General features: G+C 37.2%; 1 protein-coding gene across 3 annotated transcripts in view; it reads left to right on the top strand.

Moving 5' to 3' along the window:
* Positions 1-22,696, top strand: part of LOC111861627 (ras-related protein Rab-11A) — a 26,769-nt gene extending 4,073 nt beyond the window's left edge. Inside the window, exons 4-6 of one of the 3 annotated variants that reach the window (XM_023846343.2) lie at positions 4,121-4,395; positions 13,305-13,456; positions 21,377-21,460. In XM_023846343.2, coding sequence (XP_023702111.1) covers positions 4,121-4,395; positions 13,305-13,441 — 412 coding nt within the window. In that variant the 3' untranslated portion in view covers positions 13,442-13,456; positions 21,377-21,460. Of the gene's footprint in view, positions 1-4,120; positions 4,396-13,304; positions 14,133-21,376 lie in introns of those variants that run through there. The other 2 variants (XM_023846345.2, XM_023846344.2) reach the window with 2 other exon arrangements.
* The last annotated feature ends 2,165 nt before the right edge of the window (positions 22,697-24,861 follow it).

Here is a 24,861-nt window from a genome sequence, read left to right as displayed (position 1 = left end):
CACACACACACACACACACACACACACACACACACACACACAAAAATGGCATTGTTGTGTAAACGGATCGTTGACCAAGCAGCATACTCTCAAGGTTATTCCAAATGTCCATCCGTGTTCATTATATTTAATGACGTTAAGGAGGTTGAGATTTGCGTATTCTGTTATGTGCACGTAATGTGCAGTTGAAACAGAAGCACATTTATTATGCTTGTGAAGAAATACTTTTTGTGCCTTCTTGGAAGAATCACTAAGAAACCTCCACTCACTGTATAAGCTGTAGCATGTAGATTAGTGACTAATGGTGCAGTATTTTTGCAGAAGTAAAATGAAATATCCTGGGGAAAGATTTGAAACAAATTCCTGCACATAATTTCAGTAAATTATGTTGCAGCAGAAAGAGGTCTTACTTTGGATTGTGGATCCCAAGACCTCTGTAGAATGCCCAACGTGGAAGATATTTAGGTTACTCAGCTTTGATGTGGTATATATGGCTGAGGGTATTACAGGCTAGGGGATATTAGCAGAATCTGAAGGGGTGGTTACCTTTAAGGAATAAGGAGTGATATTAGCCACAGGATTTGTTTCTTCCCTAACATGGCACTTTCCTCAAAGGACGTAAGTACAGAGATTTGATACCCATACCCAAGTGTGTTCCATCTGATTCAGGCTAGGAGGGTGAAGGTGGACAGAGGTACAAGAAGTGGTGACTGCACGGAGATTTAAGGTAGATTTCTGCCCTGTAGTGGTATACCACAGTAACTTGTGGCGTCAGTTCAGTCTGGTTATTGCCAGTCTGCATCTATAGCAACACAGTAATCTCCATCATAAATACCTGCATATGGTGGGCAAAATTAAATGTCATTTTCTGACTCGCTGTACTGAGATTACTATGAAGCATGTACAATTCTGCAGACAGTGGAGTGATCACAGATGAGTGTCACTGGTCTGATACCCAGAACTGTCAGAATTATAATGAATAATAAAGTCATTTGAGTTTAAGCAGACAGACCTCTGATGTAGAAGCCATACTTATTTAGGGTGCCATGCATTACTATTACCCTATTACATCTTCATTCCCACTGGATTAATTTTATGAATATCAGTTTTTAATTCATTATTTTGTTTTATTAATGAAAAGCAGCTGTTAACGGGAGGAACATAGGACATGCAGAAGTGACTTTTATGCATTTCCTATTTTCATTTACTTGGTATTATTAATGCTGAATATTTTTCTATACAGCAATGCCAGAAATTGTCATTTTTAGATAACTGTTATCTCAGTGAAGGATTTTTGACTCATTGGGATACTTCAGTGAGTTCGCTGTGCTGAGGAGGGCATCATGTCACTGGATTAAAGTTGAAATACAGTCAACTCTCGATTATCTGGGATAATGGTGGGCATGGAAATCACGATTAATCGAAAACCCTGTTAAGACAAATGTTATTAACTCTTTGACTGGCGCGGGCGTGTTTTAACGCCTGGACGATGCCAGCCATTCCCTGGCGTTTGCGTGTTTTAGTGCTTTGACAATCTCTTCCCTTCTTTGCTCTCTTGACGCTCATCAACCAAAGACATATATATGATAGTTTTTGTGCATGGTTGTAAAGAATCCTTGTAAACTTTGTGGGGGTCTATATTACTGTCAGAACCCTCTGAGAATGAAAAGTTCAGGAAATATTTCACATTCATTCAGTTTCACCATGGCTTCTCGCAGCAAGTGTTGGCGTGTTCCTACAGACCAGCTGGAAAGTGTTGTGAATGAGATTTGTGCTGATGATGATAGTGGCGATGAAATAATGATTCCTGAATTAGGTGAAGTTGATAGTGACAACAATACAGTGATAGGCAATGATCCACAAGACAGTAATCATGAACATTTTCCTACCACGAGTGCGGCGCCAGACGCCCATCTCATGGACGTACGGAGACATTGTACCAACAGTAGTTCCATTTACTAGTAGTTCCGGGATCAGAATTGATATAACACATAAAATGCACCCCTTTTCATGGATTAAAATTTTTTCTTGATGACGACTTAGTAAATCACATCACAACTGAAACCAATCGCTATTCACACCAGCACTTCAACACACATGAGTTAGCTCCTCACCCTCGAAAACACAATTACAAATCTGTCACACCAGATGAAATCTGGACATACTTAGGAATTGTATTCATGACAGGAATCGTCAAACGCCCTGAAATTGAAGAATTGGTCCACTAAGCCCCTGTTTCACACTCCATGGTATGGACAAAACATGTCTTTGCAGTTGAATAGTTTCATTCTATTCAAAAAGAACACAACAAACGAAAAATACAAGAAGAGAAATTACAAATTCAAGGATTTTATATTGGACTGTGTAGAAAAATGACTGAACCAAACAAACAGTGTGGAGAGGGACAAGAGTCAAGGAATGAATGCGAATCTGTTGCGTCAGACTCGAGTACACTCACGCCCCCACCCGCGACCTTGAAAAGACCACCAGTGAAAGAGCCAGCAAATCGTCTAGAGGGTGGCCTGAAAATTCACAAAATGGTCCATGTTCCTCCCAGTAACAATAAGAAGAATGGTGTCCTGAGAAAGTGTCGCATGAGTGCTAAGCACAAGATTAGAAAAGAAAAAAGTGTCATGTGTGCAGGCTGTGGTGTGGCTCTCTGCAAACTTTCATGTTTCAATGTTTATCACATGAAGAAGAACTACTAAAGAGGTATGGAAAGGCATTTATTGCATAAAATATTGTCTTTTTATTAGTTCCTGAAAATTTAGTTTTTAAAAACCAATTTTGTTGAAGTTGTTTAGAAACAAGTAACTACATGCATTTTAGCGACATAAGGTTTAAAGGGCCTGCCAGGACAGGGGTGGGATTTAAATACCCTTCGCGCCAGTCAAAGAGTTAAAAGTAATACGGTAATACTGTACCTTCATAATACTATAGGCCTACCTGTATTTAAATTTACTCAACCTCATTTTTATGTCATCTCATGGCCTATTTAATACTTTTTTTTACATTATACTGAAGTGTGAATTAGTTATTTCAATCACAGTGTTCTACACCATCCAGCACTTTTTATGAATATTCACACTTAACACTTAATTAATATTTTCATTTGCTTTTCGCGGCATTTTCCTTTTTACGGATATCCGTACAAAGCCTACATAATATTAGCTTGTCACTTAATAAACTGTTCTCTTCACTCTCAAGATAGTCTAGTAAGGATTCCAAATGATTAAGAGCAGCACCATGTGATATTTTCTTACTAGCAGCACTGTCCACCTCTTCCTCATTCTCACTTTCTTCCCGCTCTTCTGGCTTCACCCCCACTGAACTTACGTTTTCGTCACTGCTTAACATTTCGAAGCCCGGCTCACACGAGTTTCTGTTGAATACTTAACACAACACACTTCCTTTTACACCCTGACATTTTGCTAACGCACTTGAAGATCGATAACTGGGGCGGTGTATCTGTCCTTGAAACTTTCCACAAATCCTTGCATTCTTTCACCCCTACCCTAGAACATTGTGTTAGCATAACGGGACCAAAGAATGCAGAGCTCGGTTCACACTAGTGCGAAAATAGTGTTACAACTCACCATGTGAAACAAAAGTGAATGAATATTAAACAACATATAAGCCCCAAAAAAGCCTCAGTAGCCCCGGTTAAGCCGCAAACTGGTTAATTTGCCTCCGGATAATCGAGAGTTGACTGTAGTTTACTTATTGGATGACAAATATAGTAATGGTAAACCTGTATTTGGTATAATTTTATATATTAATTTAGAAATATTTGAAATACTTTCATGTGAGAATTATTAGGACTGTGTTTGAAATGCCAGTCTGTTAATAACCAGTTATTGAATGTTGATTGTAATCTGCTTGGAATGGGCAAGAGCTACTACATTTTTTCCCCCTGCAATCATCTGTCTTAACTATGTCAAGAAAATTCATAGGAATGATGCTTGTTTTGAATATTTGCCCATGAAACAGTACCAATTAAAATTGGCAGGATGGTTCTGAAGTTAGGTGTTAGTATTTGTAGACAAATATTCTTGGAGTATTTGTGCTGTATGAAGTAGTCTGGATGGTTGAAGGGTTGACAGTGTATGATATATTGCAGATACTATCGTGGTGCTGTGGGAGCATTGTTGGTTTATGATATTGCAAAACATCTGACATATGAGAATGTCGAACGATGGTTGAGAGAGCTGAGGGACCATGCAGACCAGAATATAGTTATCATGTTGGTAGGCAACAAATCAGATTTAAGACACCTGCGAGCTGTCCCAACAGATGAAGCCAAAGCATTTGCTGAGAGAAATGGACTCTCATTCATTGAGACATCAGCTTTGGATTCCACAAATGTTGAAACGGCCTTCCAAAATATTCTTACAGGTAATCATGGCTATTGGATGTATATTATATGTGATATGTGAAATATTAGTAAAATGAATAGTCTCTTGCTCTCTTAAATACTCCTCCATTCTATAACAATTGAATTTTTACCTAACAAGGATTTTTTTTTAATACAAGATATTTTTGACTCCGAACTAGTGCTGAGGTTAAGAATGGTTGGATCTATACATCCATTCCCCCATACACCTTCATGGTATAATGCTTAATTAGTTAAGCACAGGTACAACTCTGCCTTTACTCTTGTGTATAATATTGATGACTGCTTCAGTTCCTTGTTACTAAATTTACTGTCTGATTGTAAGTAATGTAACATGAATCTGAGAGAGAACAAGTTTTTAATTAGTTAGACACAGGGACAACTTTACCATTACCTTTGTATGTAATATTGATTTATGCAGTTTCTTTTTACTGAGTCTACTGTATGGTTGTAAATCTTGTAACATGAACCTCAGAGAGAACAAACAGCATGAGGATGAAGAAGGATAATGAATAGCATCATGATTTGTAGACCTTGCCAAGTGCTTTTAGCCCCTATTTACACTTTTCTTTCCCAGGCATATGTAGAAGGAACTTAGGAGTTGCACAGAATGCATTTATATGTGTGTGCAGTAGATGCAGAAATATGTTCTGTACATCACCAACTTCATGAAGCCTGTGAGGAAACAAATACTGATTTGGGTGATTAAATGAATCAGAATGAGGTGTGTGGAACATGTACCATGCATGGGAGAGATGAGAATTCGTGCATAGTTTGGTCAAAAACCTGAAAGGAAGAGGCCATGTGGAGGAACCTAGATATTGATGGGCGAATAGTATTAAAAATGGACTTAAAAGAAATGGGATGTGGACTAGATTTAATTGTTCCTACTAGTTTACTCAGATTGAGGTTACAGTCCTATATTTTACTGGTTACATTTCCTTTTAATAAGTCAGAGTCAGGATATGGGAAGTGTAATGTTCTTTGTACTTCAGGGATTATTTTGTGTCAAGTTAATTGGCTTTCTTAATTTTAGGTAGATACATGGATGGGAAACAGACTTTTTTTTTACCATTTGCAGTCAGAGTGGTATGAGGGATAGTCAGTAAATAGATCACAGATGGATATAAAATGTAAAATATGTGATATTCGAATATGGGAAAAACATTTATTTCTCCACTTATCCTCCACTAGCATTGATACACTTGTCCCATCGCTTTACCAATGCATTGAAAGCCACAGCATAGAAGTCTTCTGACTGTTGTCTTAGCCACTTCAGCACCTTTGTTTCATCCTCTTCGCCATCAGTGAAACATTTGGCACCAAGGTGTTTTTTTTAGCTGATCAAACAGATGGAAGTCACTAAGGACCAGGTTCGGGCCTGCGCCATACCTCAAGCGGTTAGTCACTGGCTTCCCACCGCGGCGGCCCAGGTTCAAACCCAGGTCTGGTCAAGTGGGACTTGTGGACAAAGTGGCGCTGGGGTAGGTTTTCTCCGAGTACATCCGTTTCCCCTGCCAGTCTTCATTACACCAAATTCTCCATCATCATAATCACCTGGGGCAGACACAATAGGCCAATCAGTGGCCACCATGCCGCGTGGACCCAAGTGGACTCCACCCCCACTATGCATATTAAAGAAAAAAGGACCAAGTTCAGGCTGTAGGGCGGATTTTAGGAAGTTCCCTCTGTAGTTCTTGAATTCTCTGCTGGGTTTCTCGGGCTGTATAGGGGTTTGCATTGTCATGAGGACGCAGTACACTTCGTGCAAGTTGGCCTGGACATTTTCTTTGAATTGCATCCTGAAGCTTTAACAGAACATAACAGTGCGATGGAGAAGTCACATTTTCACCACACTTTTGAAAATGGGTTAACAGCAGTCCCTGAGAATCCCCAAACACGTTAAGCATAACATTCCCAGCTAATGGCATAACCTGAAATTTTTCAGTTTAAAGTAAATGGGGATGTTTGCATTGCATTGAAGCGTGATTTGATTCGTGATGATAGTGAAACACCCATGATATTGTCCCCAGTAACAATCCTGTTAAACATATCTTCTCCTTTATCTGCGTGCCATAACAGATGTTGCAAGGATAGACCCATTTGGTTATTTTTTCTCGGTCCTTCAGTTCTCTGGGCACCAATTGTATGCACATTTTCTGAAACTTCAAACGATCATGCATTGTGTACGCGTATGCAAAACGATTGGAACAGCCTATGCAGTTACTACACTGTTATCATTATCCTCCTGTCAGCCCAAATCAGCTCTTCCACCCGCTGCACAGTTCCTTCTGTTGCAATCTCAACAGGGTGATCTGGTCGGACATCATCTTGTTACTGAGCTTGTCGAAGGTCACCAGCTGGCGCATGCGCGTAAGCTGGGCATGAAGAAGAAAGTTTTCAGAGTTTTCGTTTCTGATAACATAAACCGTATACATGTATGACAGTTATTTTCCTAGATATAAAAGATATAAATTTTTTATTTTTGATATCTTTCTTCTGGACGCTCTATATTACCAAAACCATTTCACTTTTATAATGTTTAATCTTTTCTCTGTCATTTCCTTAGTCAGATATTGAATATATTGCATGTTGTATGCTTCTGAGTCGTGAATACTTGGTAAGACTTGAGTAAGTTGCATTACATTGATGAGAATTTGTGGACAGTACTGTTCTTGTATGTTAACAGGAAATATTTAGGATTGTTTATGTGGAATATGTGAAAACTGAGACTATTTGTGGTCTTTTTGTATTGTTAGCATCAGCTGATTCATATGGATATAATTAGTAGATAAGTGGTGATTTCATGGTCTAACTATTCCAGTGCTGTTGTTAATTTCCTCCTCTTTGTTCTGCTATGTGTAGTATGGGAGAGTGATGCTTTCATTACATTTTTTACTCATACTTTAATAATAATAATTCTGAATATGAACATACGGATTTGGTTGTTTATCCGAAAAGATGTTAGTAAGAGAATGCAGTACATTCTGAGAATATCATTGGGTGATGCAGTTAAGATGAATAAGATGAGTGGGTAATGTATCATGCATGAGAGGGAGTTACATGCAAAATTCTAGTTGGAAAACTTGAAGGGAAGAGAGCACTATGGAGATCTGTTATCCATCCAGCCTTTAGAAAAGACTACAATTCCTGTTGTGATATTGTCACATGTGGTGCTAGTGATTAGCGTACAAGCTTCCAGTGAAGTGCTGCATAGTCCAAAATAAAGTAAAATCTATAGTTGATGCTGGAAGCAAATTGGATGGTACCGATTGTTAATGGTGAGACTAGGACTACTCTTGTTAAGAGATGTCATTAAACTACAAGAAATATGCTAACCAACTTAGTGTAAATTCCTTTGGCATATTAGTCTGTTCCCAAGACTTTGTTAGTTGCCAACTATTCCATTTGTCTGTTGTGTGAGGCATTGCTGACAGAAATTGTCGAGGCAGATTGAGAAGCACAATTTTTGCAAAATACGTTCATAAAACACCATCCATAATCAATCATTTTTTGAACACCTTTTGCATTCAGCACATCCGTTTTCATTACCGTCACATACTTTTGCAAAATGTGGACCGTGACCTGTAGGAGCCTTTAATTCAATGGAAGAACATACAGAGAAGGCTTACCTAAGGGTTGTATCTTACCTCTGCATTGTTATGCTGTGCCCCTTGTATCCATCAAGGATTTATCAGTGAACACATTATTTTATACCCCACTCTAAATTTTTTAATCTGTCTCATTTATGATGCCAGCATCCCTTTGTATAAGTACTGCTTTATTTCCTCATCTATCTGAAACGTGCATTCAGGTTAATATGAAGAATCATTGTTTTAAAACTAAGTTGGTCATGATCACTGTTCATCACAGCCAATACAGACTTCAGCATTGGACATTCATTTTTAAAGTAAAATCCATGAAAATTTCATCTTATTCCAATCCTATCAGAATCACTGAAATTATATCTCTGCAGTATATTTCTTCTTATATTTTTTCCATTTCTGCTTCTTGCGTTGAGTCACTAGTGGGCTTTGTTCACATCTGAATTTTTGAAATCATTGGCTCTTGGGGTACCCATTACCGTAGCAATTTCTTGTGCACCTCACTAACACTTGATTCATTATTTCATGTAGGTAAACACATTTCATGTTCTTTGGTTTTTGGTATCTGGCCAGAAGATTAGCTGTTGCTTTAAAATGTTGCACACAGTATGACAGTAAGCGTTACCCTTTGAAATAATTCCAACAGATGTACTGTAAATTTTGAAGTAAAATTACCATAGTCACTGGTTAACCCATCTAGAAGCTGGAAATTCAAGATCTACCATCAAATATCTAGTGCAACTTATGATGCAGTTCCCTGGTATCCCTCAATGAACAGATTAAACAGGCATTTTTAACAAAATGGCATCTAGTAGCTGTTTTCGTCAATATTGAGAAGGTCTGTGGCACAGCTTGGCAGTACGGGATTCCCCAAACCTTCAGTTTTATTTCTAATAGACAGTTTCATCCTGGTTGATATTTCACCTGCTTGTGCTGGAAATGTGTGTGAGCTGTCACTTTTTAAATGGGGTTTTAATATCACATAATCTTGGATACCAGGCCAAGTTGGTATTAGTTTCACTGAAGTAGCTGTTGCTACTGTCGGGATGCCACGTGTGAAGGCTGTATTATACATGGTATCCCAAACTCAGAATTATATATTGCACCTCTTGACTCCATTTTGCTGAAATGAAAATTAACTGGGACCATACCCAGGACAAGGTCCTGGGGGTGAAAATAATTGTGGACTCACAGAGGTCTTCTTACTGCCCTTATCGTCATGATGAGGTTGTGGTAATTCACATACCGGCCACACCCATCTTCCTCACATCGACCTTCTTCGTATATGGTAGCCTGCCACCTGTAATAATGTGCACCTCAGTGTATTACTCATTTTAGCAGGCTATTGTTGCTACACCAAACAGGTCCATTGAGTTTGCTACATACCATGCATGAAATAGTGATGACTGTTGTTTTATTGAGAATTTTAGCCTTCTTACAAGACATTGTCATCTATAATCTGTCATAAATATAGCCTGAAATTTTAGACTTTTAGGAGTGAGTCCTGCTTCATTGACTTTGGCTGAATGGTAGACACGTGCTACTACTGCTTCTACTTCTATCATTATTTTGAATCATGAAGAACATTGTGCATACTGAGCACATGCTCTGAACAAGCACTAGCATCTCAGCTAGTCTGTTATATTAAGTGGCTGTGCCTTCACTATTTAAAAAGGGAATACATTTTTGCTTCAGTGAACTATGCTTTGTGTGTGAGGATGTAAACTAGATGTGACAAGACTCGAAGTAAGTAACAAAGAAATTATTGTAATATAGCAAGAGTAGGAAATATATTTGTGTTGCTTTTCATGACTCGGTAGTGGCAGTAGAATACAAGCAGCCTGTAAAAACTAGATTCCCAGTAGTTGAAGATTGGGAGATAATGCTAAAGATGATCTCTGAAGAACTCTGCTACATGGAGTTAGAGAATCAGATGTGCAAAGGAAATAAATATCAGATTCCATGTATTGATGAACTTTATGTCCTTTCTAAGGTGCTGTATGGCACAGGACACACTTCCTTAGTCACAGTTAGTTGGACCTTTGCAGACAAGTTTCGCCTGACAGCCTAAGTATTCTCAGATGTGAAAACCTCAAGCCTGAAGTTTTGATACTCTATTGTCTTTGCAGTGTTCATTTTCTTATTGATGGTGGCATGCCTTTCTGGAAGATTTTCTTAAGCCTACTGACCTTATTTCATTTTATAAGGAAAGTTTTTGTATATCCCAAAACAAGTTGCAGGAAGCAGTAGCATAAGCAGGTATTTTTATTGGCTTATTGTGTAACTAAACACAATAAGCCATTCTGGACAGTGAATCTTTTAAACAGTGTTAAACTGAAACAGTTTATCCAGAAGAATGCCACATGGAAAAAATGAATAATGAGTTTCTGACACTGTTAAGTGATGCATTTCAGATGAATGTGTGCTTGTCTGTTATACTGGGTGACAGCCCAATTACTGATATGATCATTAAGTGCAAATGACAAGTTTGATGTCTTTACTGAAGTACTTCTGTGGAACCATGACAGCTGGGAAGAACATAAGCCATCGTGGAATGAGTGACATAGTGATGACGGATGAATTTGANATTCTTTAACCATGCAGATAAGGCATGCTTTATCCAGTTTTTACTTTCGTTTTTAACTGAATTCATGGAATATAACCCATACTTCTGTTTCTTTACATTGTTGACAAGTGCATGTTTGGCACAAATTTTCTATCGTGTTTTTACTGCGATTTTATTCTTTCCTCCCACTGACAGAACCGGTTGTCGGTTGTTCATAGGTTGTTTCTAGAGATCAAGGTTTGTCCAGTGATTGAGACTAGCTCTTTCTAAGGGGCCCAACTGAGTAGGTTAAACCTTCCCTATACACCTGAAGACGGAGACAGATCCAGTCTCCGAAACGTTGTGGTTTTTTGTCTTTTTATATACCGGACGATGGGTGAAGTCCAAAATAAGCCAAAAGAAGTACATGAAACTTACTGTAAGTGGAAGATATTGTTTTTTCCTTCATATTTTTCACCGATGGTTTTAAATATAAACCACGTGACAGAATTACATACGGATGTTGTGAATTTCATTTGAGCAGGAAGTTTGAACCAAGGATTCAGTCATACCCCTGTTATTATGTATTGATGATAAACATCCTGATGTACCATCAGTGTTCAGTGACAAAGCTTGGGAAAAGTCCTAATGAGAGAGAGTCATTTACAATAAGTACTAGTATTTGTGGATATGAAGGATGAAGCTCTAATGTTTCCACAACTGAAAGTGAAAATCGGATACACCAGTGAGGTCATTGGATTTTTTCAGTTTACCTGAACCTTCCAGCCGCACTGTGGCCCTGGGGTTGACTCAGCCACAAACAGAAATGAGTACCAGGAATCTTCCTGGGGGGATGTTGAGGCGGGTGTGTAAGTAACCTTACCACCATCTGTGAGAGGATTGTCTAGAAGATGTAGGAGCCTCAACCTCTCACAACCCTATAGGCCCCCATGTCCTCTTACAGGGATAGCTTTACCTTTTTCTTATCTTCACGGTTGAAGAGTATCTCAGCTACAACTTAAATGTAATTCTTCATGGGCAGTGGCTCCTTTTAGTTGGAGATATAAACAGCGGTACAGGAATTCAGAACCATCAGTATCTGTTTTTCAAGTAAAAGTTGTCCGTCTGCTAGATGCACTTCCACTGCTAATGTTGTTTTTAGGGGCAATAATTTATTTAGAACCAAAACTGTTTCTTTTATATTTTATAGTCGTATTTTGTTATTAAAATATTGTGTTCCATATGAAGATATTCATTTTTGTTTCCTAACTGCATAATAAGTTGCCTCGTTTTGTCTTTTGTTTGTGTGAATGTGTTTGTGCTTGCTTCATTTTGCTCATGCTTACTTTATAATTTGCCTTTAGCCTGCTGATTGAGCACATAAATAGTTGAATTTAGTTAAATTACTGTTATGTATTTGTGCTGGCTCTGTAACTGGTCCCTGGCAGTTGATTTAAGCACATAAATAATAAAGGAATTGAACTGAATAATGCCCTAAAAAGTATAATTTTATTAGTGTTTCAAACTTATTACCTAAAATATTGTTAAACATTTTTAAGACTACACGGTGTCATAACCGGAAGATCACAATCAAAATTTTCACCGATGCGGAAATTTTAGATCTCTCTCTCTTTTTTTTTTTTTAAGCTTCTTGTGAGAAAATTCCCGAGCCTTCACTTGGAATACATTAATTGCTGTCTTGCCCCGGGACATAAATGATTTAAAATTCAGTCCCAGGAAGAAACTTGTTGCTGATTGTATGCTTTTGGCAGCCAGAACATGTTCTTTTTATCATGTTTGAATCACTGAAATGAGAGCTAATTTTTTTTTTTTGTACAGTTTGGTTTCAACATAGCAGTTGTCTTTTCTGTTGCATAGTAGTTTGAGCCATCCCAGCAAAATTCTCTTAGTTGTGTGATATGCTGGTTTCACAAGTTTATACATGGGCAGAATATTGGCTGATTCCATATTGGCTGCACAGGTTATTTCTTCGATATTGTTCTGTTCTGTATATTACTACCAGATCTTTCTGGGTCCAGTCTCCATAATATTTGATTTGTCGCTGTGAATGCCAGAAGTACTAAGAGTCAGAATTTAGTGGATATGACTGGTTCATATCTAGAAGGAATCAGCATGGTGTATTAGTTAAAAAAGACTGGCTCTCCTGTATTTTTTGTTGGTTTCTCAGTCCCATGATGTGAATGCCAGAATTATAATAGAAAATAATTAATAATAATTTGGAGACATATTTGTCAGTGATTTTACAAACAAAATTTTCTTTCTAGACTTCATAATTAATCATAAATTTGTATATGAATAAATGTGAGAAGTTGTTGAGGCCTGAGAGGTAAAGCAGAAAATGTTGGACCTTTCAAAAAGAAAGCCCATGTTTTGTACATTATGTTTTAATTAAACATTTGTTAAGAGAGCTGCTGATAGGGAGTCACCTGTTACAAGATGACTGAATATTTCCTGTTGTAAAGTAGTAAAGAACTAAAATGTGAAGTCCATTTGCATTCTTCCATGCTTATAGGTTGGCCCCTTAATGTGTTAATTCTGTAGGTATGTTACTTCAGTTACCATCAGAAGCACTCCATCATGTCATATACTTATGCTTGGTGCCTTCAGTTAGTGACACATTTTGGAACTAATGGTGGAGAACTTCCCATTGTAAACTGTATTAAAAACTGCACTACACCTTAATCCTATTTTGAAAACATTCTTATGTTTTGTTTTCTTTCCTGTGGTTTTTCCGTGGCAGAAATCTATCGGATTGTATCACAGAAGCAAATCCGTGATCCTCCTGAGGGAGATACGATCAGACCACACAATGTTGAGCAGATTGATGTGAAGCCAACGGTGAATGCAGACAGTGTTCGCAAACAGTGTTGCCAGTGATTAGAAAACCAACAGGTTCTGTATAATTGGATTTTTGTTACAAAATCTTCGGACTGAAAGAAAAGTCTATTTAAATTCAATGCATATAACTAAAAATAGCTCTCATGTGCTGATGACAAGGTGTGATCCATTTGATACTCATATGATACTACTTAACATGTTGCACAAGTGTGGAATGTTCTGTTCTGATTGCATAACATGTAGTTTTCTTTTTTGCATGAGCATTGTGTTCTTTTGTATTTTATGTTCTAGTAGTATGCTAATCATATTTCAGCCTGTTGAAGCTGACATCAGCATTATATTCATTTCCAATATTTTTGCATGTTTCAGCCCCAATAGTTATCAGTAACTAGAACTGCTTGTATGTACATAAGTAATATGTTATATTACTGTGATAAAAGGTCTCTGTGACATGAGAGTCATATAGCTGTGATTATTGTGACAAACTTTAGGAATATTGATATGAACACACAATTTTCAGTGATAGCAAATTAGCCCCACTGTTTAGAAGTTAATTACACCTTAAGATATTGGTTGTATGAATTTATTATTATTATTATTATTATTATTATTATTGGATCAGGGAGAGCAGTTCATTAATTGTGCTCCTTTTGTGGGAAGTATAAAGGAAATCCAGAAGTTGATTTTCAGATTTATAAAATAAAATGCTGTACATGTTGAGCTTTTCATTCACTTACTGCATTTCAGAATGAAATATTGTTAGGAGTGGTCATTTTCCCTTTCCTGTGTTCCATCTACAAATGATTATGCCACCATGAATATTCCTTTGGAGTGCTAACTGTTCTGTGTATGGACTAGGGCAAACAGTATATAAACCAGGTTATTGTAGATTGGTTAGAACGATTTAAAGAATTTAGTCATGCAGAATTTGTAAAATTGGTTGGCCATACAACATTTATAATATCATGAGAGTCCCTAAAGAGTTCAGATGTAAGGATTCACATATATTTTAGTTTAACATCTGAGAAAATTTTGTAATAAAGTAAGTTTCTATTATCGTAAGCTATGTAAAATTCATCTATGCCTTTCAGTTACTGGACAGTTGTATATACAGGATGTCTGGATGAAAGGTATCCAAAATAAGGTAATTATATCTCAGAAAGCTTCTAATATACACATTTATGGGCTACACCATTACAAAGGGAAACTATCAAAGTTTTTTCTGAGTTCTCAATAAATTTCAACATGGGCTCCCTTGAATGAATGAATGAATGAATGTATGAGGGGTGGGCCTTCTTGGCCCTCGCACCGCAACCACAGTGATCTGTTGTGCCTATGGGATCCCTTGGTGGCACGACAAATATCCAGACGGTCCAGCGTGTTTGGTGTTACCATAGCCACAGCATCCTTTATGTGGGCTTTCGGGTGTTGCAGGTCGTTGATCTTAACCCAGTAGACAATGTTCTTCACATAACCCCAGAAGAAATAATTTAGTGGGGTTAAATCTGGCGACCTAGTAGGCCAAGCGATTGATCCACTTCTACCAATCTGTCTCCCAGCCATCACTCTGTTCCAAGTGATTCCTAACGTGGTGGCAGAAATGTGGTGGCGCATTCACATAAGCCAGGCATGGAAAAAAAAAAAACTTACAGGGTTTTCCTTTCCGATGACATAAACCGGATATGTGTATGACAGTTACTTTTCAAGATATATATTTTTTATTTTGGATACCTTGTGGTAGCGTATTGGTTGAGGAGCTATGCTACAAGCTGGAAGGTGGCGGGTTCAAGTTCCGATGAGGTCATTGGATTTTTTCAGTTGACCTAATCCTTCCAGCCGCACTAGGCCCTGGGGTTTACTCAGCCTCTAACAGAAATGAGTACCAGGAATTAATTAAATAATTTTCCTGGGGAGTAAAGCGTTGCCGGCGCATAAGGCTGACAACCTTACCGCCATCTTTGAGCCGATTGTATAGATAATGTGGGACCCTCAACGTCTCACAACCCTATGGGCCTTCATGGCCTGGTACATGGATAGCTTTACTTTTTTTTTTTTTCATCCAGACACCTGATATTTGTGTGTGTGTATTCATTTATGTGTATGTATGTACCAAGGACACTTAGTTCTCTTTAATAGTTCATTGTGAGAGGAAGTTGGATATTTGTCAGTGTTTTGCTGGACATGGTTCCTTACTATTTAAGATGTGTGGAGACAAAATATTTCCAGGGTATCATCGCGAATTCTTGTTCATGTTGATATTTGACAAGACAGATGAAATGGTTCTTGAAGTTCATGATTTAAAATTCAGCAAGCTCTTGTTTGAAGATTCCTGATATATTATTAAGTGATGCCTCGAATCTTTTCCATAGCGCCGTTTTTGTTAAAACAACCAAACATCTGGAAACTGGCTCTGTTTCTGTCATAAGGTGGAAGTGTGAAGTTTACTCAGGTGGTTCCAGAAGAAGATATAAGGAATAACAGAAACAATCAGTTTCTGAAATGTGTTTCTTTAACCAAGACAGGAGAACGGACAATGTCAGACGTATGTGTCTGTCTGTCTGTTTATATTCCACTATGTCTGTGGAAGGCAAATATGGTTTTCTTTTTGTATAGTAGCTTTCAGTCTGGTAGGCCTTACAAAAAACATAGTGTCATGTGTGTAGGAGTGACTTTAGATGCAGCTTTGGAGCAGTGAGTCAATTTATTGGATAGTCACCAGTCAGAACTACAATTTTACTGTAACTACGAACAGTGTTAACACTAAAGGATGCTGTAACTACACCATATAAAGACTTCTGTTGACTTCTGTTCCTGACTTTCACAGATCATTCCTGGTTATAGCTGTTAGACGTCAGTGATAGCAGACACCACCTCAAAGGTTGTCACTTTGCATGTGCCTCTTTTAAGAGGTGTTTACTATGCAGCCTACATTTTGTTGCTGTGATTATTGGCTTTCAACAGTGAAACAGTGAACCATAGTAACTAGAACCATTGTGAAGTAATGGACTGCTATTCTTGACACTTGGGACATGTTTACCTATTCCATTTACTAGAAACAGTCCAATCTGTGGTGATAGTTCAGCAAATAACACAAGAAAAATAATATGCAGAGACTCCTGAAATGTACCAACACATAAATAAAAATATCATGTTGAATTGACTTCTGTGCCACTTTGTGAATTATACCAGCATTTCCCAGACTTTTTCATATGGCAGCAGACTGAAATATAGTTCAGAATTTCATTGCATACCACATGTGAGTTGTAAAGGTGGGGACATACATACTGGTTTGAATAAACTTTGTTACTGTTACTCTATACTTGTTTATGCATAACATTTACATGATTTTTATAGTGTGCATTACATTTTATAGAAAAATAAAACTGATTACAGTATTTTATGAACATAAGTAAAACATCAGAAATATAATTGCAGCAGCAGTTAAATGAAGAAACACCATTGCTGGCCTGTGAGACCACAAAACATGGCAGAATAAGATTTTTCCTTGCTATTACTACCACATTTTTAATTACTGCTAGGTGTGTAGAAACACGTCTGAATTCAGACTGCTGTGGCACCCCTAGAATTATACTATGACACACAACATGATCATTAGCTCTCTTTCCCTCTTCCATTATTTCTTTGTCTCTCTTCAGTAGGTATGTTTCAGCTGTAAAAGATGGCATAAGTGTTAAAACTGGTCTCTCATTCACATTCATATGTGTCCTTAGTCTCTTCTTGGATAATTGTGAAAGTGTACTTATTGATGTGAGGATTTTAAGCTTATGTGATTTATCATGCATTACAGAGTTGAAAAATTATGTCTGGTCCTTCTTTTCAAATGAAATGCTCTTTTGTAACCAGCCTTGGAAAACAAAAGTACCTTATTTGTGACTGTGCTTAAGTGTTCAATGCCTTCGTTGCCAGATTACTCTGCTGCTGTTATAAGATACAGTTGGTGTGTTGTCAACATATTAACACCAAATTAAGAATCATAAGAACTGAAAAGAAATCTGGTAATCCAAATGCCTGTTATCAATGTTTTCTCACCAGTTCATAGAATTCTCACCTCAGGTAGGCAGTCTACCGTATTACTCAAGCCCTATTACAGTATATTCTTGTATTCTTGTTACATACCTCTACTGTACATTTATATACTACATATGCCATAAGCTCTGAAGTCATCCCTTATCAGATTTTTGATATTAATAAATGTGTAGGCTATTTACATAGTGCACATCTCATCTCTTCAGCCATTTAATATTTTTATGCGTGCACTCTGGGCTCTAGCTGCACAACCACAGACTTTCTCTTTTATTGGCTTTAGGAATATGTAACCCCTTGCAAAACTGCTGTCTAGTTCCTACTCTGTAGGTCCTTGTTTCACAGCACTTCTTCCTTGTTGACACCTTTTTAAGTGAATAATTTTTGCTCCTTCGGTCACAAGAAATGTGTGCAAGTCGTCTCAGCTGGGACTTCAAAGAATGGGGAAGTAGAATCAGATAAAAGCAGTGAACACCATATGACATCATCCAGATTCACATTTGTGTGACTTCCATGACAGACATGAGGGTTAAGAACTCCCTAGTTATGGACCACTACTCTGCAACCAGTTGTGAACAGCTGTTACTGTTTGACTGGCAGAGCTGCATATTGTACATGAGGCTTGGCAACATTGTGCTTAAGGATAATTCATCAGAATATGAAATTTATTGGTGATACAAACTTGTCATGAAACCGGTGTCAGAAATGTAAAGAACAGCACGTCTCCAAAAGCATGTGGGCCAGGGTAACAATCTTAAATGTTGTGAAAGAAGTTTATGCTATGTGGTGCCAAACAGGAACTCACAGGCATGGGACATGGTACGGAAAATTCCTAAAACAGCTCATGGAACAAGATTGTCATTTGGTTTTGATAAGGAAATTTTTGCAACAGAATCAGTAGCTGTGTTGTAAGTAATCAGATTGTTGTGAAAATGCTGATAAAGCAGTGAATAGTAGTTTGAAGTTGATTATGACATACTGTCTAACAAGGTTAGTCTGCTGAAGGAGATGAAAGTGCGTCTGGATAAGCAGTCTTAATGCTGAAAAATGTTTCGCTCATTCAGCTGCTCAAGAGATATGAAGGATAATTCCATAAGTATGTAACGAGAGCACAAATTTTTCCACAAAACTAGTGTCATGTGTACTCATAACCAAGTTAAAACGAAAATACTGTCTACAGCTCCAACTCAGTACTACCACTGCTGCTACTGTATGCTGTTTTGAATTATTTATGCTGATTATCTCCTTCATTAGCATGGATAATAGAGAGTCTTCTTTGTGTATTTATATGCATACTAGAAACAGAATTATGTCAATTTTGTTTTGTAGTATCAGGATGTATTTGTAGCAAAGTAGGAGAATGACAGCGGCAAGGATTGGGAGAGATAAGGCAGTATAGTTAATATTGTCATGCATCTGGGGTTCCGTGACTGATGATAACAGGTTCTGGATTTGATGATTGTATTTATTAACACCTTATGCAATCAGGTCATACTTACAAGCAATACAGTAGCTGATTTACACAATTTACATTTCACAGGTATGCACTAGGTTCCCAGTCTTCACTAGTCATATCCTGGTAACGGAATTAAAACAGCCTCACTGACTAAATCGTCTAATCACGTATTAGGTCGTCTTCACAGGCTGACTGCAACTCTGTTGCACTCCTACAGCTTCTAGCTTCGGAATTTGGATCTTTTATATTTCCTTGACATGGACCATGCAGCATAGAAAAACAGCCCTGCTGTTGTTGTAGAGGCATGTTACCGTGTAGTTGCCTAGCAAACAATCTCAGTGCAGACCACATAGAAAATACCTTTTACTCTTGTTGTGTATTGTTGTATGCATTACCCAGCAATGGACTGTTTGCCAAGAGTCTTCATGGGAATGTGATTATTGAGCCGTTTCCTAGCAGTGGGTCGATACATCACAATATTGAATCTTCTACTTTGTACATAAGTTTCTTTCTGAGCTGTATTTTTCACTTAAGAAAACCTTTTTCTGTTATATTTTTAGAGTGAAACCAAAATTACAGGTCCTCCTTGATTTGATTTGCCTTTTAAAATTTTGATGTTTTGATATATTGTTAATAAACAGAGACTATTTTTTATGTTCCATAACACCATTTATAATCGGGTACTTCAGAGTATGGTCAAGATGGCAATCTCTTGAAAGTTTTGCAAAGTGCTGTTAAAAATGCCGTCGTTGGTAAGATAGAAGTTTGTAATAATTTAAACAGTGGGAACTGTCTATGCCCATACTGTAATAACATATTGTTTTATGAAATTTTAAGAGATTTTTATGAATTGAATTAATATTAGTGTTAAATAAAAATTATACAAACAATCAATTTCACATTTAATAGAGTGCTTTTCTTGTTTTTCCTATTGCTTGGAGTGCACTTTCGTACTGATGTTAGGCTAAACACTGGCACAAGCATCATCTCATTCTGTCATCTTTGCCTCTGCATTCAGTGTTAGGCAATACACTTTATCATATTAATTCTTCTAAGAAGTACTGTTGGGCTATTATATTTTAGGTTAAGTTAGACAATGTGAATCATTCTGAGAGAGGAGACATATATTGGCAGTTATAAAAAACAGTGAGAAGATTGATCTGATTGTAAAATGTGAACATCAGGTGGGTATTGCATATTGCAGAGGGTTGTAATGATACTTAGGAAAACATGGAGAGATTAATGGTGTGGGTGGAGGATATGAATCACTGAAGGGAACCTTAAGATGTTCTCTGGTTAAACAGAAGGCCAAGTCACTCTTTCAAGACTTGACATTGTGGTGATGGAGCAGTGGTTGGTTGTGTAAATGACATTGCAGCAATGAGTTTTCCAAGTGCAATCAAGATGAACATTGAGAAACTATGGGTATTCTGTGAAACATGTTTTAATGTTAATGAGATGGGCTTGTATTGGGAACAAGTGGCGTCCTGCACTTACATGTGAACTAAAACCAGCTGGTAGTGCAAAGGATGTTCAGATCCTTAGGTTCATCCAAGAAGCAGATGACCATTGTCATTGAAGATGACATATTCATGGAACAAGAGCACAAGTGAAGGATTGTGTGATCAGGAAAGAAGAAGAAATCTGTTCATGCTTCTGTCCTTAGCTACTTATAACACGGATGATAAGATTAATAATTGATTGTTTACATTTTTATGTGTGTATTATTGCTTTTCTCTTTTTATTATTGATGTAATTTTTGTTTCTGATATGTGAGTTGAATTAGTCTGGCATGTCCAGTAATTTTACTGCACAGATGCATTTCACCTTTAAAACATATAAGTATTTGGGAAGAGTTATCTAATTTACATTGCCATTTCTGGGAACACATTCATGACATCATGACATTGAAGAATGTATTTTATTTTAATTGAGAAAAGACAGGCTATGTTTCTATTGCTTATACTTTTAAACAAAGTGATTCAGACCAGGAGGACCAGGACTTTGAAGTATTAATCTCTCATGCATATTACAGAAAGGATTATAGATCACTACATAATTTGTGTGATTTGAAGTTATTTTACTTTTTTTGTGATTTATGGAAGTGACACAGTGACAATGCAAATAACTTTTAAAGCATTAAATGCTTAAATTCCATTAATATGCATGTAAGATGGCAACAGTATATCATCCTATTTCAACACATACTCACATACATAATCATTACACTATGGAGTCTGTGTAACATATTTCTTATTTACATGACTGGAACTGATAACTGAAATTGTGAATACTGCACTTTAATATTAAAGGTTGATAACTTGAATTGCCCTGACATGTTGAAAACTTTTCATTGAATCAAACATTTTGTATGACACTTTAAGTTAGTAACTAGGTTTTGATGTTTTCTCTTTGACTGTCCCTTAGAAATGTGCAAAGTGTTTGCATTACATTGTATTGGTTGTGTTGGACAGAAATCTACCGCATCGTGTCTCAGAAGCAGATCCCGGACAGCCCGGATGAAGACACACCGTCCGGGAACATGAAACCCATCCATGTGGAGCCAACAGATGAGAGCAGTGCAGCCAAGAAAGCTTGTTGTACACCATAAGGCTCACCACTAAAAGAAACAGTAACAGCAAAAAGAGAGAAACCTAACAGAGACGTGAAACTGAGGACTTTTTTCAGTAAGTGATTGATTGAATGACTGATGGGAAGTATATGCCACAGAAGAAACTTGCTGGAAGCCAGTGACTGTCTGAGGTGTTGTGGAGAATAGAAGAATGAAAATGAAATTATGCGGCGGACAACGATGATGACTTCTTATCATGTACTCAGTAGTGCATCGGGAGATTGTCAGTAATAATTATTAAATCATAAATAGCAAGATATTTCTTTGTGTTATGTATTATAAAAATGTAAAATTAATAAACTGGTCGGCCTTCTTTGTTCCAGTGCTCTTCAATTAACAATGGCACCACTCAGATTTGAAGTTAAATGCAGTTAAAATACAATGATGTAGATCACGAGTTATATGCAATACATTCCATGCATTACTGTTGCGATGTGAAGTGGAATTAATTTTCTTATGCCGCAACAATGATGTTAATGGAAAGTTTAATTTATTTATATGCACCAATGATATAGAATGTTGGTTGATTTGAATTAAGCCCTGTGTAGATTTCCTCTTACTTTATGTATATGACTTGTCCTGTGAAAATTGACTTGGAAAATCACGGTTTTCGTCCTCATTTTGTACTTGGTTTTGTTTGGAAATTTCAACTGTGTGATTCTTCCTGTAGTTCACTGCTGAGATGCAGTGTCATTCTGTTTTGCACAGAACAGTCCATTATGTTAAAGGGTATCATATTGTAAAACATGCTAGGCACATAAATTTGATGTTTCGAAGCAAGATGTAAGTGGAACTGTCTCATGCATCCATATTTTTTTATGCTTCTGTTTAAGATGTATATGCAATTTTTCTTAGGTATAAATTTTTGCCTGGTGCTGTGTGGAGTGGGAGAATAAGTATTCACATGACCCACTGTGTTAGAGCAATGTCATAGGTTATTTTGAATTTGATGGTTATCTTGGAGATGTAAAATAAATCTTTTCTGCTAAACCACTGTATTGCTTCATAAACAAATTTGCCCATCTATTTATCTGCTAACACATTATGCTAAAAGCCATGGTTGTAATACCGTATGTTTTGAAATATTTGCGATCATAAGCCCCTGTTGTTGTAAAGTGAAATTGTGACCCAAATAAATTCATTTGTTTGGTATGAATGCAGACAGCAGGAGATTTTAATATGTAGGTTTATGTAGCATATTATTTTTTTTTTTTGTAGTTAATGTTGTAAACATACTGTATTAAAAGTGTGCAGTAAATGACCATGAGAATACCAATATCCATTTTGTTGTGCTAGCAATAAATGATCAGGGTGTATTTATAGGGCTCAAATCTCAGGCTAGTACAGTAACTGCAAAATATATATGAAGCATTTTCATGTGTAAATATATTTGTTGGAATTGTCTTTTCATAGCAGGTTTTGTTATAAGACATGTTCCTTCAACACAGGAAAGTGGCATCATAACTTAATAGATATTGCCATATTCACAGTCCTTGTATCATAATGCAGAATCTTTTGCAGCAGTGTTTGCTACTCATAGGGTGTCTCCTACTTGAACGTCAAGTGGCAGCACATATGAAATAATACAGAGCTGTGCACCAATTGCCATCAGTGAGTTAGAGGCCTAAGATCTCAGCACCAAAATATATGATACAGCTTTAGTAATTTGTTTACCATGTAGGCAGTGGCAGAGAGCTGCTTCCTTTTGATTTCTAAATGATGTGAAGTTATATTGCCCAGGATAAAGAGTGAATAAATTAACACTAATTTACCTGAAAAAAAATTAAGATGTGTGTAAACTGTTTCATACAGCTGTGATTATCTCTAGAATTTATAAATATGAATAGCTTTCAGAAAGCTTAAGTATGGGTATTTGGGTTAATAGCCCTGTATATTATCCACTTTTGCACAATCTTTTCAAATAAATACTGCAGGAGCATCAGACTTCGTTTTAACTGCCATCGTGAGCAAACTTCACGTGCAGATGAGCATGGTAAGTGATTCTAAAGAGTTCTGACAGTGGTGTATAGCACACAGAATTACTGGGTTTTTGGGCTTTTTCCATCATCCAGTATTCTAGAGAACAGAAAAAACGTTTCAGAAACTGGATCTGTTTTTGTCCTCAGGTGAAAGGGGGGAGAAATAACTCATTTGGACCCCTCAGAAAGAGCTAATCTCAGTCCCTGAACAACCCCTCTCAGATTTGCGCAGCAATTTGATCACTTGAGACCAGGTTATATCCCACCGAATTAGCCTGGTATTGAGTGATTAAATAGCTGTGTAAGTTTGACGGGTTGTCCAGTGATTGAGATTAGCTTCTCCTGAGGTTGGAAACAGATCCAGTTTCCAAAATGTTATGTCATCTATAGAATACCAGCAATGGAAGAAGTCCAAAAGACCAGTAATTCTGAGGGTAAGTGATGCATACAATTTTGTATAACTTTTAAATGAATCCAGGATGGTGTGTTTCAGGAAGGAGACATATCTGGTGGCAGTTTATTACATTGAGAGATGGGACATGTATGGATATCTCAATTTTGAGTCTGTTTTGTGCCTCATAGTGATGAACTTTGCTGTGTAGATGAAAATCGTGTAAACTCTGATGACAGAAGCTGTCTTACCTCACATTTCACAATATTACATTAATCTTACATTCCTCTTGCAAGTGTTTTGCCTTTATGTCGCCTCTCCAAATTCCTAAAGATTAAAATGGAAACCACTACACTGAACAGAAAGAGGTGGGTATGTTGTACACATTTTTAAGGTTCATTTTGTCAAAACAGTAGCATACATGTAGGATTTCAGGTGCTGGCAGGTGTGGTTATGAACAGTTCTGTCTTTTGGGATGTAACATGATGTCTGTTGGGAGTCAGCTGGTGTTTAGACTGAACATGTCACATCCATCTTCCAGGTTGAGCAATAAGCCAAGCTAGAAAGCAGCATGAGGTAGGTAGCAAGCAGAGCTGTACTTGTGAGCTGCTTCATGATGGTTGCTTGCATGGTTTATTCTTTGATTTTTTAGAATTTGTAGATGCAGGCAATGTGTTCCTCTGAAACTTCAGTTGGGTTTCTGTGGACATGATGCATACATCAGAGTTTTCTTAGGCGATTTATCAATGAAATCCTTATGTGAGGAATACAGTATTTCGGTCTGTGATGGTTGTTCTTTGTCTTGTTAACTTCTTTAATTAGATTGGAACAGAAAGAGAATGTCACAGTCTGAGAGTAATGGACGAATTTCATATTACTTTTTATTAATAACACTTAAACAATTAAATGCTGTTATTTTCCATTAATTGTATTTAACAGTGGTTAAACCTTGTAGTT

The sequence above is a fragment of the Cryptotermes secundus genome, unplaced genomic scaffold (genome assembly GCF_002891405.2).
Source record: "Cryptotermes secundus unplaced genomic scaffold, Csec_1.0 scaffold43, whole genome shotgun sequence".
Classification (NCBI taxonomy): Eukaryota; Metazoa; Arthropoda; class Insecta; order Blattodea; family Kalotermitidae; genus Cryptotermes; species Cryptotermes secundus.
Note: the sequence above shows the minus strand (reverse complement) of the source record. Positions and strands in the feature narration are given on the sequence as shown.